This window comes from Lonchura striata, chromosome 17, assembly GCF_046129695.1.
Source record: "Lonchura striata isolate bLonStr1 chromosome 17, bLonStr1.mat, whole genome shotgun sequence".
NCBI classification, from domain to species: domain Eukaryota; kingdom Metazoa; phylum Chordata; class Aves; order Passeriformes; family Estrildidae; genus Lonchura; species Lonchura striata.
Genome location: NC_134619.1, coordinates 13309064 through 13328807, shown reverse-complemented (window position 1 = coordinate 13328807; position 19744 = coordinate 13309064). Strand labels below are relative to the sequence as shown.

At 48.8% G+C, this 19744-nt stretch overlaps 2 protein-coding genes across 4 annotated transcripts in view; one reads left to right on the top strand and one right to left on the bottom strand.

The window, feature by feature from the left end:
- The first annotated feature begins 589 nt into the window (after positions 1-589).
- EIF6 (eukaryotic translation initiation factor 6) lies at positions 590-7050 on the top strand. The gene is made up of 6 exons (XM_021546292.3): positions 590-961; positions 1045-1130; positions 1868-2043; positions 3262-3438; positions 4455-4636; positions 5741-7050. Exons 1-6 carry the CDS (start codon positions 855-857, stop codon positions 5748-5750), a joined length of 738 nt encoding a protein of 245 aa, XP_021401967.1. The 5' UTR covers positions 590-854; the 3' UTR covers positions 5751-7050.
- A 2544-nt stretch (positions 7051-9594) lies between these two features.
- The window catches only part of MMP24 (matrix metallopeptidase 24), a 44347-nt gene continuing 34197 nt past the window's right edge, over positions 9595-19744 (bottom strand). For all 3 annotated transcript variants that reach the window (XM_021546300.3, XM_077787033.1, XM_021546301.3), the window contains 4 exons: positions 16006-16220; positions 14555-14693; positions 13384-13650; positions 9595-12107 (listed from right to left, as the gene is read on the bottom strand). In XM_021546300.3, the coding sequence (XP_021401975.2) occupies positions 11770-12107; positions 13384-13650; positions 14555-14693; positions 16006-16220 (959 nt within the window). In that variant the 3' untranslated portion in view covers positions 9595-11769. The remainder of the gene's footprint in view (positions 12108-13383; positions 13651-14554; positions 14694-16005; positions 16221-19744) is intronic.

The window sequence follows — 19744 nt, the reverse complement described above, 5'->3', positions numbered from 1 at the left end:
GACGGAGCAGGCAGGGGTGTCCAGGCGTGGCTCTTTTTGGGACAGGGACAGCACCTGGGGAGCACCAGGCCATGGGCTGGGGCTGTACACAAATGGGGGGGCCCACAGTGGCCAGGGACAGCACACTGGCACCGGGACAGAGACAGGGATGGACACCAGGGACAGGGACAGCGATGCCGCACCTGGGCCCGCGGCGGCCTCTCCGGGCTGTGGGGACACCCGGGCCGGCCCAGCCGCGGGTGGGATCCGGGCACACGGGGACGAGCTGTGTCCCACAGGGCCCGGGCTGGCGAGCGGTGCCTGGGGCGGCGCTGCCGCCGCGGGCCGGTCCCGCTCGCTCGGCCCGGGCCGGGGCCGGTCCCGCTCGCTCGGCCCGGGCCGGTCCCGGTCCCGCTCGCTCGGCCGGGCCGGTCCCGGTCCCGCTCGCTCGGCCCGGGCCGGTCCCGGTCCCGCTCGCTCGGCCGGGCCGGGGCCGGGGCCGGTCCCGCTCGCTCGGCCGGGCCGGGGCGCTCTCACCTCCCGGCCGCTAGGCGCCGCTGTGTCCAACGAGGGCGGCCGGTGCCGCTCTGCCCCGCCGGAAGCGGAAGTTGCGCCGCCTCGTGGTTCCGGGGGAGGCGTTCGGAGCTGCTGCGGCCCGTTCCCGTTCCCGTTCCCGCTTCAGCTCTTTCCCGGCCCCGACCCCGCCCAGTTCCCGTTCTCAGCCCAATCTTGGTCCCATTCCAGCTTCTTTCCCGGACGCAGCTCCGTTCCGTTCCCGTCTCGGCCCCCTTCTTAGTCCCGTTCCCGGCTCCATTCCCGTTGCCGTTTCCAGCCCCTTTCCCATTCCCGGTCCCGCTCGCATTCCCGTTCCTGCCATGGCGGTCCGCGCCAGCTTCGAGAACAACAACGAGCTGGGCTGTTTCGCCAAGCTCACCAACGCCTATTGCCTCGTGGCCATCGGCGGCTCCGAGAACTTTTACAGGTGAGCGGGGCCCGCCCGGCCCGGCCCGGCCCGGCCCGGCCCGCGGCCCCGCGGGGCCCTGACGCGGCGCTTTCTCCTTGCAGCGTGTTCGAGGGGGAGCTCTTCGGGACCATCCCGGTGGTTCACGCCTCCATCGCCGGCTGCCGCATCATCGGCAGGATGTGTGTGGGTACGTGAGCCGGAGGGAGCCCCGGGGGAACGGGGAAAGGTCGCGGCTGGGTCAGGGCTGAGCCGGGCCGGGGAGCCCGTGGGGCAGCGCCCCTGGCGCTCCAGGGTTGGTTTAATGCCTCGAGTGTGTGAGGAGGAGGAAGGATGACCTCAAAGGCCTTTTCCAACCTGGCTGATGCTGTGAAGGACGTAGGGAAACAGAGACTCGCCCAGGAGCCGGGTGGGGGAGTGTCGGCTCTTGGGGCCAGGGAAGCTCGGCTGCTCCTCGGTGCCCAGGGAGGGGGAGGCCCTGCTGAATGGGAAAGTCAGAGAAAAGCCTTTCACGTGTCTCTTCCTGGTGAGACACCTTAGGTCAGACCAGCTTCTTGCTTATTTGTTTCTTTAACCATTCAGTCCTGCTGCCACAGTCACACAACAGTAGCACTGAGCCTTTTGTAGGGCAGATGGCATCTGCACAGAGAGTTCCTTGTTAAGAATCCCACTGAGAGCCTCGAGCCTCCTTTAGTCCTGTTGGAAGAGAGAAGGGAGTAAAGATAGTGCCCATACTGAGGGCATACTGATAGTGCCCATCTTTTCCTGAGGTGCTGGTTATTTTTACATCTCCTGGGCAAAATTCTGGGCTTGGAAGAAATGCACAGAGCAAGAGCAGCTCAAGCCATGTGTGAACAGCAGGGAAGTGCTAACACACCCTGTGGAGACATGATTTTCATTCTGTTCTATTTCCTTTTGTCATTTTAGGGAACAGACACGGGCTGCTGGTCCCGAGCAGCACGACAGACCAAGAGCTGCAGCACATCCGCAACAGCCTCCCGGATTCTGTGCGCATCCAGCGCGTGGAGGAGCGGCTGTCGGCCCTGGGCAACGTCACCACCTGCAATGACTACGTGGCTCTGGTCCACCCGGATCTGGACAGGGTACAGGGCTCCAGGATGCTTCCACATGCAGAGTGGGGCTGGGAAACGCTGCCCAGGCTGAGGCTGCAGCGGTGGTGAATGTGCTTTGGAGAAGGGAAGGAGTTGGAGGGGGGGGTCCTGTGTAACCTGGGACAGGACAGGGGGGCACTGACAGAGGGCAGGGCTAGATGGGATATTGGAAAGAAACTCTTCTCTGACAGGGTGGTGAGGCCCTGGTACAGGTTGCCCAGAAAAGCTCCAAGCCCCATCTCTGGAAGTGTCCAAGGCCAAGTTGGAGAGGGCTTGGAGCAACCTGGTCTGGTGGAAGGTGTCCTTGCCTGTGGCAGGGGATGGAATGAGAGGAGTTTTAAGGTCCCTCCAACCCAAAGTATTCTGTGAATCAGTGATCATTGGGTGCAGTTTGCTTTGGGTGCATAAAATTGGGTGAATTAGAGTGTGCAGGGGTGTAATAAGGAGCGTAAGGAGGAGTGCAGTGAGGGCCACAGGAGGAGTTACAAGCTACATCTGAGTGAGCCAGAGCATGTTATAGCTGAAAGAGACCATGGATGTGCATCATTATAGGGGCCTGAAAGAAAAAAAGAGGGTTCTTGTATGAGAGTTTAAAATAAGGGCCAAGGAGACAACATCACTCCTATTTTATATCTGAGAACAGGTACCTTAACACCATTGAGAGAGATGTGTTGTGTGGCTGCAGGCCCTGACAGTGTTTGGTTCCAGCTTGTGCTAAAGGTGATAAAGGAATGAGACTTGGTGGCAGGAGTGCAAAGGGAAAAATAAGGGAATGGGAGAAGGCTTTGCACTATATGTTTTTAAAAAGTGTAAAAAGTAAAGGAAGATGGCCAGAGAGAGAGAAATGGAAATAATTCACAGTGAAATCTGGAGAAGGAAGGAGGTTGTTAGAGTTATGAGGAGCATAAGACCATTTTGTCCCAGTGGTTTGTGAGCGAAGAGGACTCCTGAGAATTGATACAAGCAATGTACTGCCAACAGAGAGGAGGGATTTGGGCATTTCTCAGCAGAGGCATGAGGTTGTGTTTATAGTGACACAGGAAGTTGGGAACATGGATGTGGAGCTTGGCTGTGTGTGTTAGCGTGGCTAGGTTGCAATGGGCTGTGCAGCATGGGAGGCTCCCAGCAGAGGGCTGTGTGCAGGAATAGCTTGACTTCCCACTCCACAGTACTGTTTGGGTGAAGGCTTTATCCTTCTTCAATTTGCAGGAGACAGAAGAGATCCTGGCAGATGTGCTGAAAGTGGAGGTGTTCAGACAAACAGTAGCAGACCAGGTGCTGGTTGGAAGTTACTGTGTTTTTAGTAACCAAGGAGGAATTGTGCACCCCAAAACTTCAATCGATGACCAGGATGAGCTGTCTTCTTTGCTGCAGGTCCCACTTGTGGTAAGGCATTTGTGGAGTGTTTGCTCCTCCCATTCCCTCCCAACTCAGGGGCAGTGTTTTTCCAACTCAGGGGTTCCCAGATACTGTTTTTCTGTGAAGTGATTTTGAATGGGAGATGAGGAGAAGACTTGAACCAAGTCTTCCAGACAGTTTCCTGTCTTTTCTGAGTCTGGATAAGCTGCTCAGTGGTTTTACTTGCCTTCTTAAATATTGCTCTGCTGGGATTATGCACATTGTTCAGATACAGAATGTGAGGCTGTTTGTAGTTTGGCTGAAGCCGGTGTTTAAAAAGATGAAGTAAGAAATTCCTGTGCCTGCTCAGCTGGATGTGTGAATGCTGTTATTCTTCCTGCTCATCGGATTCTCTGTCACTGAATGCCACACCAGTTTCTCAGCAGAGAGTAAAGGCTGTTCATTAATCATTTTATCTGACACCTTCAGAACTTTGCTGGTGGCAGAGTTACTCTCTTCAGCAGCGTGGGGAGCTGTGCCAGGGCAGCGTGGGGAGCTGTGCCAGGGCAATGTGGGGAGCTGTGCCAGGGCAGTGTGGGGAGCTGTGCCTGGGGAGCTGTGCCAGGGCAGTGTGGGGAGCTGTGCCGGGGCAGTGTGGGGAGCTGTGCCTGGGGAGCTGTGCCAGGGCAGTGTGGGGAGCTGTGCCAGGGCAGCGTGGGGAGCTGTGCCGGGGCACCGTGGGGAGCTGTGCCGGGGCAGCGTGGGGAGCTGTGCCGGGGCAGCGTGGGGAGCTGTGCCGGGGCAGCGTGGGGAGCTGTGCCAGGGCAGTGTGGGGAGCTGTGCCTGGGGAGCTGTGCCAGGGCAGTGTGGGGAGCTGTGCCAGGGCAGTGTGGGGAGCTGTGCCGGGGCAGCGTGGGGAGCTGTGCCAGGGCAGCGTGGGGAGCTGTGCCAGGGCAGTGTGGGGAGCTGTGCCTGGGGAGCTGTGCCAGGGCAGCGTGGGGAGCTGTGCCAGGGCAGTGTGGGGAGCTGTGCCAGCTCCTGCTCACGGCCGCTGTGTCCGGCAGGCGGGGACGGTGAACCGCGGCAGCGAGGTGATCGCAGCGGGGATGGTGGTCAACGACTGGTGCGCCTTCTGCGGGCTGGACACCACCAGCACCGAGCTCTCTGTCATCGAGAGCATCTTCAGGCTCAACGAGGCTCAGCCAAGCACCATTGCCACCAACATGAGGGATTCCCTGATTGACAGGTAGGGAGGATCCACCTCTGGGCAGAATCGTGGTCAGAACAGGCAAGATTTTATTATAAAAGCAGCTGGTTTCACAGTTATCTATCTGCTTTAATTATAATTTTTTCACTTCTCCCCTTTTGTTGGTTATTGGCAGTAGTTACTCATTGGGTTATGGAATATTCTGTTGTAGTGAGAGTCCTTTTTGTGAGAACTAACATCTGCCTCAGATTTCAGTGTCAGATCTTTCCTAACTGTTCAGTGCTCAGCTATAGCATGAATGGTTTTTTTAAAAACAAATCTTGTTTTAGAAGTTAAAATAGCAGTGACTTTGTCATCTTGGCTTTAGATCACTGTAGTTACTCAACTGTTATTTCAAATGCTTGCTATAACCATTTCTGGAGCCAAAAAGACTGTGGAACTTGTCAGGTGCTGCTGCCATAAACCTCTTACATTTAAAACTGCTAATTTGAATTTTTTTTAAGCCTTTTTGTTAAAGGCTTTGTTCAAGTTACTTTTTAATGTGAGGCAGGTGTTGTTTTCTATCTGGAGTGATAATGATATGGGACCTTCCCCATTCATTAATGTGTGTAAATGTTTTTCATAAGCAAAAGTTTTTACATTTAGGCATAAACATAGATGAATGTCGTGTGGGAGCTGATTTTGGGCCTTGAGTTACAATCCTGAGCACAACTGATGTGGTGTTGAAAGTGCGTTCCTGAACTTCCTGAGCATTGTAACTTGATTGCTGAGTTCTCAGCCACAATCAGAGAATTGTTTATGTCATAAGGAGTTCCTTCAGTGGAAAGCACTTTAAATTATTCTTTGCTCTGTTACAGTTTGGGTACAAAGTCTTGATGTCTCTGAACATATCAGACCTGTAATTAAACCTGCTCTGAGCTGTAGACCATTACCTGGGCCAGGCTGAATGTGCATTTTGCCTTTGCCAGCCTGAGAGGTTTGATCCTGTGGCTGGCTGTTCCCTCTTTTCATAAGTCCTTTCCTAGGAAGGGAAATTTCTTCTGCACCTTTGTAGTGGGAAAGTGAGAGCTGACTGAAGCTGGTATTTTGAAATGCCTTCTGCATTCTGACATAACTAAACCTTCTTTCTGTTTTGTCTTTTAGCCTGACATGAGCAGTGTTGGTTCCTACTTCCCAGAAAGCTCCTAAGGAGTGAAGTGTTGAGCTGCACTTTGGATCACAGACATCCAGACCTTCTGATGATGTTTCTACAGGCCTGGCCCAAAGGAGAGGCTACAAAACTAAATTTTTGTCATCTTTTGTAAACTGTTACCACAAAAACTGACAAATAACATGCATAAGATACAAATAAGGAATGCTCTCTATCCTGTTTCTCAGTTCTTCAGCTCTGCTTTCTGGTTTTGTGATGCCAACTGAGTCTCTCAAATTCCCCCACAATATTTACTCTTGTGGCTCTTGGGTGTTGATCACTAGAGATTATTTTGCCTTAAGTCTTGCACCAGTGTGTGCTGCACAGCAGTTTGTTTTGGCATTACATGTGCTGCCCTCTTTCCACACTCCTGCTTGAGTGGTGTTTCTGCTCTAGGTACATGTAAGACCCCTTTGTATCTCCAGCACCAAAAATACAGTAGTTTACTTGCCACAAAATTCAAAAATCATCACCTGCTCTTTTGCCCTGACTTGCAGCTGTTCCCATGGGATGGTGATTCTGAAGTGATTAGCTTGGATGAAAACTGGAGTGTCAATCCAAGGACTTTTAACAGTAACAATGTGGGAGTCCTTGGACCAATGTTTGACCTGGTGTCACCTGTGCTGCTTCTGAGGCACCTGCAGGAGAGGGCTCGAAAGGCACACTTGCCAGTTGGCTTAATTTGTCCTGCAGGTGTTCACCTCCTACAATGGGAAGCTCTTAGAAATCAGCAAATCCCAATAGATTTGGACCACCTTATCTGGAGTTACCTTGGAGACAAAGGTTAAATAGCACGGTTTTAAGCAGTCAGTCAGTCAAAAGCTACAGATTTGGGAGCTTCCTCATGAAGAGCTCTGTCTGTGCCAGATGAAAGCAGCTGTAGGTGCTACTTTCAGGCAGAAGATTGTAATTTCTTTCTACACAGCTGTTGCTCAGTGATATCTCATTTCAGTTGCTTTCCTGCTTGCCCATTAAGGATGTACTGAAGGCATAGAAGTGCCTGCATTTCCCATCCTGAGGGTAAGAGGAAGCTCTTGCTTGTCTCCACACAGTTGCCTTTGCTCTCAGCTGAGTTCTCTTGGGGAATGATGACCTGTGGGCTGTATGGGCAGAACTCTTTTCAGCCCAGGTGCTTTGAGCTTTGTAGAAAATTGAGTAAATTTCCATTTTTGTTTTACTGTCTGCATGTTCAGGGAAGGCTTTGTAAGATTTGGCTGATAAAAGGTTACTTCTTCAAAATAAAGATTGCCATGATCGTCTGTGATCAGATATCAAACCTTTAATATGCACCACCTGTCTTGGCTCCAGGTCTTCTCTCAGCCTCTCTCAGTATTTAGAGTGAGAAGCTGCTTCCCCTTGGCTACCTCACAGGGCTTAGCTCTTGGGCGGAACAAATGTGATACCTGTTTTAAATGTGGGTCTGTGGGTGTCCTGAGCTAGTGAGATGGACCTGTGTACAAGGAAAACAAACTATAATAAAGATGAATTTAGAAACATGGATCATGAGAGAGGATAAACGTGTTAAATAGCAAGTTAAGTGGCAGAAGATCTGTGCAGCTCTTTAAATTTAGAGTCCACAGGGATAGGGAGAAGGTCTCTTGTACTGTTGTATTTTCAAAAGGCATTTAGCAGGATTTTGTGCCCAAAAAATCTGTTGGAAGTTGCTCAAAGGCATTTGGGGACCCTGGAGGAGTGATTCCATGGAATGAGGAAAGCACTCTTGTTTGGTTTAGGAAAGTCCATGGATTGGGGCAGGGAATTTCTGCCATACTGACTGACTAGTGAGGATGAGGACTGGATAGAAGGGGAAACTCAGTGCAGCTGAGTGTGAAGTGAAGCACATTGTGGTTAAGAATCCAAATTTCACCCAGTAGTGGTGAACTCTGATCAGTGCAAGAGCACATTCCTGCCTGAAGGTCCATCTTAGAACAGGTGTGCTCTGGCTTCAGTAATGGTCCAGAAAGCAACCAATGTCTGGAGCTAATTAGGAAAGCAAAGCCCAAACAGCCCAAAGTAGCATTAGCTGGAAATCCATGATGCATCTTTATCCTGAACTCTATATATAGATGAGATGCAAGTTTTGCACAGTGGTTGCCAAGTGTTTCTGCAAATAGATTTGGGGTAATGCTCATCTCCATTAAATTTTGGGTCTCAAAGTCCAAAAGAGGTTGGGGAAAGGAGAGGTGATATTCTCATGCTGCTGCCTATTGCTTGCCCTGAAATCTGCCCTGCAGTGCCAGAGCTGGCAGGAGCAGGATGCTGAGGAGGAGGCTGAGTGCAGCACTGTGTCACAGCAAGGGTGAAATGAGAGCCCAGGTGATGGGTTCCAGAAAGGCAGGATTCCAGGTGACAGGCCCTTGGCATGACAGCCTGGGACACAAGCACAGTGCAGCCCCTGACTGCCCCTTTTCCATGTGCTTTCATCTTCAAGGCAGCACAGCATGTGTGATGCTGATGCCATGAGGTGTTAAGGAATAGTCAATAAAATCAAATTGTACGTTCCCAGGGCGGGTTCCCACAGGTTCTTGGGATTCTTAAATTGCTGAGCTACAAAGGTGTGGGTTATGTAACATGAGTAAAGCCACCTGGCACCTTTGCCATCAGGCAGTCAAAGAACGTGTTACTTTGGGTGCTGGGAAGGGTTGCAGGAACGATCAGAGAAACTTTAGGAGTGCTGGACAAATACGTGATACTATGAGAAGGGCTGGAATTTAGCCCTGGGGTGAATGTGACAGGAGGGAGAAATGGAAACCTCATAACTCTGGGTTCAGTGGGAAGGTCTTGGGGTGTGTAGCTGTGTGTGCTTTAATAGCCAAAAACTTGTCAGGATCTTTTACAGAGGTTTCTAAATGTCCGAGTCCTCACATCATGAGTGGAGATCTTGAGGTTTAATGACGCATTGTAAGTTAGCAATAATTTATCTATCTTAGTGGAGGACCAGCTTTTGTGAATGTAGTGATCATGTATCCCAGCAAATGTCTTTAACAATGATCCTGAATGGTGATGAACTTATTCAAAGTAGTCAAAAACTGGAAAAAAATAGAATATTGAGTGCAGTATAGTGGGTGTGGCTGGCAGCTCGTCCAGAGTGTGCCAAGGTCCCTGGGCTGTCCAAATCCCCGTGCTGCAGAGCAAGATCACAGGAACACACAACAGCCTTTTGCTTGTTAGAGTTAAATTAGCAATGCTGATCCCTGCTCCCGTGTGGGAACAATATGTCCTGCATTTCTGGACAGGAGCTGGAACACAGCCCCGGCCCACAGAGAGCTTTGGCCAGGCTGATGGGCAGTGAGTCCAGTGCTTCTGTAGCACAACACAGGATCCCAGTGAAGAGCTCATGGGTAGGAATTGTCCCTTACACAAGAAAAACATGTTTGTACCCAGATCCAAGTTACCCCAGGACTGCCCATGGGATGATCATAGCAAAACAGAGGTGATAATGAACGGGATTGTGCTGGAGGAAAGCTTCTTCCACTCCTGCAGCCCCCTGTGGCTGCAGAGGGCTGTTGTCACACCCTGAACACCTGGAATACCTCACCCTCTGGGAACTCCCATATGTAACACCTGCTCCAGGAGCCAGGCACGGGGCACGCAGAAAAGGCCCTGGGGTATTTCTGTGGCTCTGTGGAACAGCAGCTGAGGCTGGGTTTTGGCAGCCCAGGGCAGCAGCTCACCTTGCTGCAGGCACCATGGGCACAGGGCTCAGCCTCCTGCCTGCCCAGGCACTGCACTGCTCGTTCCTTGGGCAGGTCAAAAACCTAACTTTGGGGCAAGGGGGAGAAAATACAAACAAACCCAGACATTGCTCTCAGTTGTCAATTTTTTTTTAATATTTTTTTTTTTTTAAATGATGGCTGTTGGAAGTTGCTCAAAGGTTTGGGCTGTTGCAGTCCCGGCGAGATGGCAGCGTACAGATGAGACCGAGGTGCCAGGTGGCCGTGGGGTGTCCCACCACACCCCTGGTACACAGAGCAACGCGGAGTAGCGTGGGGTGTCTGATCAGGAGCTCTGATTTCGTTTGGTCCTTCGCACTCCTTCACTCATCATGAGACGTTAGCACATTTTGTCACTACAGTTCAAAGTTTCGCATCTACGAGCTTCTCACTTACTTTGTAATATGTTGGTAATAGTTTATGTTTAAACACAATAAACAGCTTGGCTATGGAAATCAGTTATGAAGGACAAAATACAGTTTGAGACTACATGTTAATGCAGTCCTAGTGGGCTTCACCAGACTAATCTATGTGTCTATCCTGCTTCACCAGAGCAATATTTGAGCACTAATTAGCAATCTGGAATGCTAACGGTCTCTCTGCTGCTTTGTTCCTCATTGTAATTAGGAATACTTTTAGCGTGTTTGTTGTCATTGGGTTTTTTTTTCAGAGCTGACATTACAAAGCTGTACTTTTTCTATACTAAGTGGACATTCTGTGCATTGCACTTCATTGCACTCAATAAAATTCAGTTATAGGCAGAGGGTTTAGGTTAATCACCTGTTCCCCATGGTGAGCGGGCAAAGCAATTCCTGTGCTGACATGGATGGCATTCTGTATAGTGCTGGACTTCACCGTTAACACTGCACTGCAAAAGGCTCTTTCACTCTTATTCAACATGGTAAAAATATCAGCATCAACATGAAAATCAAAACTTTGTGGCTAGGGCAAAATGTCCTGAACCACTCACAACTGTAAGAAGGATAAGCAGAAGCTACTGTTGTAGGAAGAGATCTGTGGAAAGTCACTAGCTGAAAGTTAAGGTATTTTTCTTGCCTTTACCTGATTCTTATGGCTCTGTCAAGCATGGTAAACTCATTCTACTGTGTGGCATGTTTCCTTTGGTCCTTGCCAAATATTTGCCTATGAAGAAGTGGGCGAAACAAACCCCCAAATTCTGAAGGCATACAATGTTTGTAACATCTACAGGGGTTGGATTTGGTTTTATAAACAGGCCTAATACTTACGGAACCTTGATTATTTCAGCAAAATATAATGACGACCTCACTCCAAACAAACATTTCTGTTCTCCCGAAACCCAACATACAAATTCCACAATCTAGTTACACATGCCACAGAACAACAATCTTTTCCCAGCATCTGAACGGGCAGAGTGCAGTCTGTCTATACACATTCCCCCATATTTTGGTAACCATTGATTCCTGGGTTCTTGCTGGAGGGAGCTTAAACCAACTTACATGACATTTAAGTATTTCTTTCATGAGTGGCTCCCAAAACAAAAACCATGAATTTTTTTTTTTTTAAGACCCAATATTTTTTGTATTCAGGTTGTCCCAGTCTAGGGATTGATGTTGCCAGGTCTGGTTTGGTGCTTCTTGAGCTTCTGCTCCGCACTCCGGTACCTCTTTGAGTGCTCCGTGGTTCCTCGTGCACTGTGCTGAGTGGCAGCATTGATTAGTTATGGATGTACAAAACATCTGACCAGCAGGTATTGGAAAATCGTATCCAGGTAGATCCCTGGATTTTTTAATAAACTAAGAAGGTTTTTTTAGAATGATTCAGCATCAGAATGTCTTCTGCTTATGACACTGAAATCGTTCGTGTTCATAGATTTCATGATCTTAATTCATTTATGAGACAGCTATTAAAAAATGGTTCTGTTCAGAGGTGGTTTAGCTACACTGGAGAATGCTGGGTTTAACAGGGAGCACTGGTGCAGGGAACTGAAGGAGTTTCCCAGATCAGTTGAAACCTGTCTTGAAGACTCTGGTGCTGGCAGAGCGAGCCGGTGGATGGCACCGTGACTGGCAGGTGACCAAAGCAGTACAAAGGAAAGAGGCTCCATGCTGCAGGGCTGCCTGCCTGTATTTTTTCCAGTTTTCCTGCTTATTTCCATCCCAGGGTGTCCAAAACTTGTAGGTCACTGAAGTAGTTTTGTTTGGTAGGCTTTTCAATGCATTTTTTCCTCTTTTTTGTGTGTGTCCATAGTCCTCATCAGCTCAGTGAGTTTAAATGTGCAGCAGGCTGTGTCATACCCATTCCTGGACAGGTCTTTTGTAGTACACAACATTTTGCTGCACCTCTTTGTTTTTAAACTGGAAGATTGTATATACCAGGACAAGGATACACAGAGACAGGATGCAGGGGATCACCACTGCAATGGCATTGACAGTGCTGGGCATGTCATTTATTGTCACCATGATATCCACGTCATCGTGCGGGAGGCGCCGGTCCTTGCTCCGCTCAACTTCCTTCTGGTTACAGCCCATCCAGTCCTTGAGGATCGACCTGGGGTAGCCTGGCTCCACACTCAGCCTCTGGTTATCGAACTTCCAGTACTCCTTCCCTTTGTAAAAGTAGGTGTAAACTAGGAGACAAAACAGAGAGTATTTCTCACTATTTCCCATTAATGAGCTGTGCTTGTGGGAGGACATTAAGGGAGTATGGACAACCTGAAGATGGACACTACCTATGTCAATAAAACACATTTACCCAGAACATTCCCAAGCCACTGGAAAGTGAAGGTGATTTTGGAGCTGGGATTTAAAGGAGAAGCTGTAACCCTGGCTAGCATGTTCACCATTGCCCATGGAATACCATTTCCCTTGGCCAAGACAAGCTGAGAATTAAAAAAGAAAACCCTACTATCTTTAAAGGAAGGGTTCTGCAGTGAATTATTTTTTACTAAGGCATCTGTAAGTATGTGTTCATCATTACTAAGCGATTAACATCATCTGCAGGATGCCAGCATGTGCCTGGGTATGACTGTGTTTGGAAGAACACCCTGTTTCAGTTCATTCAGCTTGAGGGAGCAAATGCTGAGTAAGATGAGTCCTTTCGCCACAGAATCCCAAGGATTTGGCATGTGTTAAGGAGCAGTGTTGTCCTGCTGCTAATAAAAGGGTGATGCTTTATGCTATGTGTTGTTGGAAGCTCTTTCTCCCCAGATGACCCATTTTCTAATGACTCTCAAGATATTAGAAAAAAAGAGAACAGAAGGCAGCTGTGGTAAAAGTGTTGGTCTCCTGCACTGTTCCCCAGCTTAGCTGACTCTCACTGCCATTGCTCCAGCCTGGCCCAGCCCTACAGCCCTCCTCTCACACCGCAGCTCCAAATTTGAACACAGCCTCAATGGCACAAGCCCCTTCTGTTGGCTCTTTCCCTAACTGGAGGAGGAGGAAATTTTCAAATCAGAGAAAGAAATGTGTTTGAAGGAGCCTCTGGAGCTCCAATCCCCTACTCAGAGCATAATTCAAGGCTAACTACTAACATCAGACAGGCTGGAGCCTTTAGCAGAGAGCCAGAGCTCACTTCAGGTAAATTAGGAGGAAATGTAAGTTCCAGCAACCCCAGAACCAGAGCCCAGGAAAAGTTGGGTAGGGTCTATTGAGGCAGAAAAAGTCCCATTCCCACAGAGCTGGATTGTCACAATGTAGTTTAGCAGCTGAAAAGTGTGTGGGTTGGGATGAGGGTAAGGAAGGATCTCAGACTGCTGCTGCTCACAAAGCCCAGGTGACCCCAGGGCTTCTGAGACTTGATTCCTGGATCAGAAAATACTCAAAACACTCCACATCCAACCACCCAGCTCCCAGCACAGACCAGCTCTTCCGGATCTGACAGGTGCAATGACTGCAAACACATACAGCCTTCCTTGCTGATGAAAGCCCCCTGAGGAGCCTGAGGGATTCCTCTCCACACGGTGATGGGCTTTGGGTAGCCTGGGTCCGTTGCTCTCTTGTCCTCGTTGTACCTCCAGTACCTGTCCCCTTTGAAGAAGTAGGTTTTGCCCACGGGCTCCCAGCGCAGCGCTGTGTCGATGCCCTCCCGGGGCAGGCAGCTCCCCAGCTCCACCAGGCTGTGAGGGTAGCCTGGCTCTGCTGTCACTTCCTTAAAAACCCAGTACTTATCTCCTAGAGGTAGTGGGGACACAAACAACAAACAGATTGTCTTGTTAGGAGTCGGATCGATATGAACGTAAACAACCACACTGAACTGCAGCATGTTAAGAGCTTCCAAGCTTAACTGTAATCTGTGAAAAAGCTGCTCCTCCACTTAATTTTGAACTTTATTTCATCTGCTGCTCTTCAGCTCTTGTTTTGGGAGAGCTGTTGAACAGCCCTTTCCCATTTACCTTCTCATAGCAGTCATGATTTCAGACTTGTCTCATTCCCTGGCTGCCATCCTTTGCTCAGGCTGAGGAGTTGATCAGCCCAAGCTTTTCAGACATTTCTGTCACCTTTCCCTGAGCCTCTCAAATTTTAGGAGTTTAGAAAGCTGAGGTACTGAAGTTGCAGACACTAATCCAGAAGCCCAGGTATTGTGGTTTTGCACTGCCCATATTTTCCAGCCACCCTTCCTTGCTCACAACTTGCTCTCAAGTTACAGGATCCTGTTCAGGCGCCATCACCATACAAGGAGCTAAAAGGGCCCCAGCACAAGGTTGGTAATTTTGTCTCTTTAGGAGACAATTGTCCAGAAATGAGATTTGGGAGTGCCCTGCACCTGGAGAGGCCTCAGTGACCTGGCAAAAGGTGTTCAAGGAGATAAGCAGGGAACTGGCACTCCCTGGGAAATAGGAGCTGTTTGTTGTTATCACATGAAAGCAAACTTCCCCGAATTGATGATAACTCTAATCAGAGATTGTCCTGGCAAGGCCAGCCCACACTGAGCTGTATTTTAAGGATCAGTGGCTGCTTGAAGTGCCCCCTTAAGAAAAGGGCAAGGGTGCAGCGTACTTGTTTTCACCATTTTCATGCCATGAAAGCAGCCTGAGCTGAGGCAGGAGTGGCTGGCTCATACTGAACTGTACTGTACCTTTGAAGAAAACAAATTTGCCATCAGAGCGCTCATAGGCTGCGTCGATCTTTGCAGGGAGGCCCTTCCAGAACTGCTCAATCTGCATGGGATACCCCTCCTGCACCCGGTTGTTGCGCAGACGCCAGAACCAGCGATCCTGAGGAAACCAGAAGCCTCTTGAGACTGAGTACTTTTGTCTTGCATCAGACCTGGCTGGGTCCTGCATCCAGCACTGCTAATCCTTGCCTAGGCCCCACAACAATTACAGACACGAGTCTTGCTTCAGGTGACAACTCCAACCCAGCCCAACACTGTCTCCAGTGTGGGAAGTGCTGTAGGGGAAAGATGGCAGCACAAAGGGGGAAATGTTGATTGATGGGGCTATGAAAAAGGGTGGAAAGAAGAAGAGGAAAAAGGAGCAGGGGAAAAGCGAGTCCACAGCTGTAAGCATTGTAACCTCTCCATGTCTTGTCACTGAGGTATTGTGGCTTGTCCTGGTTCAGTTGAAGCTTAGCTCTTGGAGCCCAGGAGAGCCAGAAAGCCTGAACATCACCTTGTGACTGTGTGAAACACAGAAGGTTTAAAGGCACAAAGGAAGTATGAAATATCCCTTTAGATATTTGATCATTACTTAAAGCTGCAGTGGGTGCTCAGGGATGAGCATGAGCAGGACAGAACCTTTGACACTTCTCCCACATACCATCCCCACCTTCAACTAGTTTTAATTTCAGGAATCTTCTTCAACTGATGTGGTTTGTCCATTTAATAACCTTCAATATGTCCCTTTCCACACTTCACACCCATTGGGCAGAGTGAAAACTAGTGGTATTTTGGGAATGAGATCATGGATGTCCATATTCTGTTGGTACTCTAATGGGTTATTGAGCAAAGGACTGTAGTTTACAAGGTTGACTCAAACTCCCCAGGTAGGCTGAGTGCTCCCAGAGCCCCAGTTCCATGCATGTCACCTCTAGACAATGAGGCCTGCCCCTAGAGAAGCTGCAGCTGCCCCATTCCTGAAAGTGTTTCAAGCCAGCTTGGTTGGGGCTTGCTCTAGTGGAAGGTGTCCCTGTCCATGGCAGAGGGTAGAACAAGGCGGTCTTTAAGGTCCTTCCCAACCCAACCCAACCCACTCTAGGATTCCATGGTTACTCATGGTACTGGTATTGCTTCCTGGCTTTATAGGTGGTTCCTCTCAGGCTTGGTGGTGTCTGAATTCTCTGCCAATGCACCCAGTTCACACTCTGGAGCACAGGATGCTTGGGCACTTTGTAAATCCCAACAGGCACTGTTTCCAAATATTACAGAACCAATCTGCTCACACTTCCTTCCAATATTGCTCAGTCATCACCCCCAGAGGAACAGAGCTATTTTCAGACATTTCAAATCTCACTACCAAATACTTCCATTAACCTTTTCCAGCAATAAAATGAAGGGAAGACTCATGGGTAAGTGGGAATTCTCAGTACCTTGAAAACAAACATTTCTCCTCTAAAGAGAGCCACAGTGTTAAAGTTGCCATCACAGATGTTTGGTTTGGAGCCAGGCAGAGCTGGCCTATCACCCAGAGGAGGACTGGGAGGTCGTGGCTGTCTCTCGTGTTTTCTTTCCGAAGTGGAGTGAATTCTGCGAACAGGAAGAGTTGGTAAAGGCCTGGTTGGCTCCAGGGGCTCTATAGGAGGACCTAGAAGTGAAAAGGAATATATTTAGCAAGGTGGACAAGCTTGTTTTTTCTGTAAGCTTTAAAAGGCTCCAGGCTGGACGGACAACACTGCCAGGGATTTACGTACTCCTGATGCAGAGCTCATTCCCTAAAAATGGGGAGCAGAACAAGATGCATCCACACATGAAAACTATGCCAAAATAGAAATATGATAAGAACTGAAGAAGAGCCATAATGTCTTTGTAGGTCTTCCCAAGGAGGCTGGAGCTAAAAGGAAGGAGGAGCCACACCAGTCATGTTCCCAACTGAAATGAAAGGTGGTAACCCTTGAATAGAAATGTTTAGCAGACCATAAAAAAAAAGGCAACAAAAAACTCTGGAAACCAAAGCAAAACCAGGAAGAAAAAAAAAAGTTAGGGTGTGGAAACCAATGCTACATTGTAAGGGGAACTGCAGGGAGCACTTTATTGCACAGCAGTGACCAATTTGTGCTTTCCCTGGTGAACAGCTGTGACAAGGGACCTTATCCCACTCAGCTGATAACCTCCTAGCACAGCTCTCCCTTTCTATCCTTCCCCAACTCAGCTCTGGGATCTGACAAGGACAGAGAAATAAAAATACAAGTGAGTTAGACTGGAGCAGAGGTTCAGTCTCTTGCTGTAGGATGTTTTAATTAACTGTTACTGGTAAATGTGGACCAAATCTCACTCAGAGAGTCACATTTCTTGTTGTTTCTCAGAGAAGACCATGAGTTAAGATGGCAATAAACAGAAGGCCACTAGAGCAAAGATTTTAGTGGGCTTGAGATGTGAAGATGGTTTATTTGCAGGGATCATGGTTTAAATTTCATTCTGAGGCTGTAGGATAAACCCCCACCTGTGGGCAGAATGGGGCTGGTGTCACAGCTGCTGTTTCGGTGTCACAGTTTGGGGTCAAGGTGCTGCACCCCAGCTGGAGGTGAACACTGGCCCTGGACAAGGCTCATCCTCACAGCCTGGAAGAGCCACCCTGAGCTGGGCTGTTCTCCATAGCCATGGAAGGGATTTATGAAGAAGGATTGAGGCACCCATGGAGTCCACACATCTGCAGGGTTAGAAGAGAGCTTTTGCAGATAAACATTTTGAACTGTTCAATCTGAAGTAATGGTTTGGTGCCTGAGTCCCCATGACAGCTTTACTCTTAAATGCTCCATTTTCAAAGGGTTCCTAAAATGGATGAGTGCTTAACATGCCCGGGAAGGGTGTCCAGATTAGGAACATCCTCACAGCTAAGGACAAAGAAGCCATCAGAGAAAGATACCTCAATAACTGTTAATAAGGATGTAACAGTAAGAATCTCATGTGCAGGTTTCATGGATATGATGCTTAGAAAGTACCACTTGGATGGTAAAGTCCAACTTCCTGCAGTACCAGGCCAGAAACCTCCACCAGCAAGTCCTGTAATGAGCACAATGTTTCCAGGGCAGATACAGATTTCAAGCATAGAATATCCTCTACAATGCACAGTAAACAGCTCTAATGATTAAGCCCTGTTGCAGCTGATGTCTGCCTTACCTATTACGTGAGTTTGTGCAGCTTTAAATTCAGTGCTTTCTTTCTCATGTTTAGTGTCTCAACATTTAATCATTTACAGATCTTGACTGGAATGCTTTTAAAATTCTCCTTAATGAATTAAATAGAGCAGTTCCTTTGGTCTGTTGTTGCAATGGCTTTCGGTTTTCAGATCTTGAGACTTATACCTCTTTCCTAAAGCTTTTCAAATGGATAACTATTTCCTCAGGGCAACTTGTCCTCATCATGTGATAATTTGTGCCATGTGCAGTTATTACCAACTATTTTTATTTACTTTATTCCAGAGCTTTAATGAAAGACATCAAATATTGCTTACAGAAATACTTCATGCTATTGCTTACAGAAATACTTCATAAGGACTCGCTGATGATGATTATCCTTGGAAAGCTCTCTATATAAAATGGATACAAATACTATAGTGACAATGTGTATTTCTCATCCCCTCCAATCTTACCAGGGCAGTGCCCAGTATTCCAGTTGGCCATAAAATTTCTAAACTCTGCTACTGCTACTGCTAGAGATCTGTGGGTTTCCCCCAAATGGGACGCAGCTGAGGTCTCCACACATTGTCTGTGACAGGAGCAGCAGGGCTGGACCAGGCAGGGTGGGCACATCCACAGCAGTGATGCAGGGCAGCTCAGGAGGTGCTTTTGGAGACATGCCCAAGCCTCTGCAGTTGCTGTGCTTTTAGTCACACTCAAGTTCATTAAATACATCCTTTTTGGACCAAGCTAAACTTGAAGATGCATTTTTGGAGTGCATCCAGGATGCTGCAGCTGCAAGCAGGTACCACAGGGCATGGCAAGAGCTGACTCAGAAAACCACCTCCTTCCTCAGAATATATACAACATGGGTGTCTCCATCCTCAGGATCTTATTTATTTCACACAATGCCTACGTGTGGCTGGATGTCCACATGTGCTGCTGCTGTTCCTGCTGGCAGCCGCTGACACTGCTGACACCCACAGGACCTTCCTGTGGCATGAAGCAAAGGCACCTCCTCAAAAGCAGCAGGTCAGCTGGATGTCTGGCACAGGCTCCTGGAAAGCTCCTGGAGGCAGGACTCGGTACAGTGGGACGTGCACAGGAAGGGCTGGGAGTGGAAAGAGGCCCCAGGCAGACCCTGCCCAAGGACAGCCGGGGTTCTGGTTTGTTCACGTGGCAGCAGGGCTCAGCTCCTGCCTGGGACAACTGCAGGAGCAGGAGGTCTACCACCAGTTTTGATTGTCAAAAATGGCACTTGGTGCCAGTGACAGAACCCAAGGAAATGAAGCCTGAAAACCAACAATTCACATGCTCAGTGAAGATGAACATGCCTGCATTGGGAAAGAGGAGTCTTGACTGGGGCCTATGCAAGGGGACAAAAATCCCCTCAGTGATTTACTGAGCTCATTAAACAGCAGCATGACCCCTTCCCTCCTGTGCTGCTTTCCCCATGGATTTGAGTGGATGTGGCTGGTAAATAACACTGGAAAACCTCTAATGCCTGTCCTGCCTGAGAGGATTCCCCTGCTAACAGCCTGGCACAAGGGTCAGCTGTAGCCCATTGCTGCAGAAACACGAGAGAGGTGTAATTTGCTGTTCCCCCCGCTTTGCAAGGAGCAAATGCTGCCATGCCAAACCAGAGATGACCATGAGCAGTAAGAGGAGGACATGACATTAATTTCTTCTTCTCTCTTTAAAAAGAAAAAAAGGGTGAGACGGTAGTAGCACCTATATAAAAAAAAAAAAAAAAAGATTAATGTGTCTGACAAAGACCCATTGGACGCAGAGAATCTGACACACAAAGAATCTGACCATAAGGTGCCAAATAGGGACTGTAGTGTTATGCTTATAGGATGGAAATTTAACACCTCCATGACTAGAGTTACTAATTCACTGTCTCTGCACAAGTGAGGACCACCTGTGTACCCAGCCACAGCCTGCCCTGCCCTGTACAGGCATTCCTGTACAGCTCCCCTGTTCACCTCCAGTG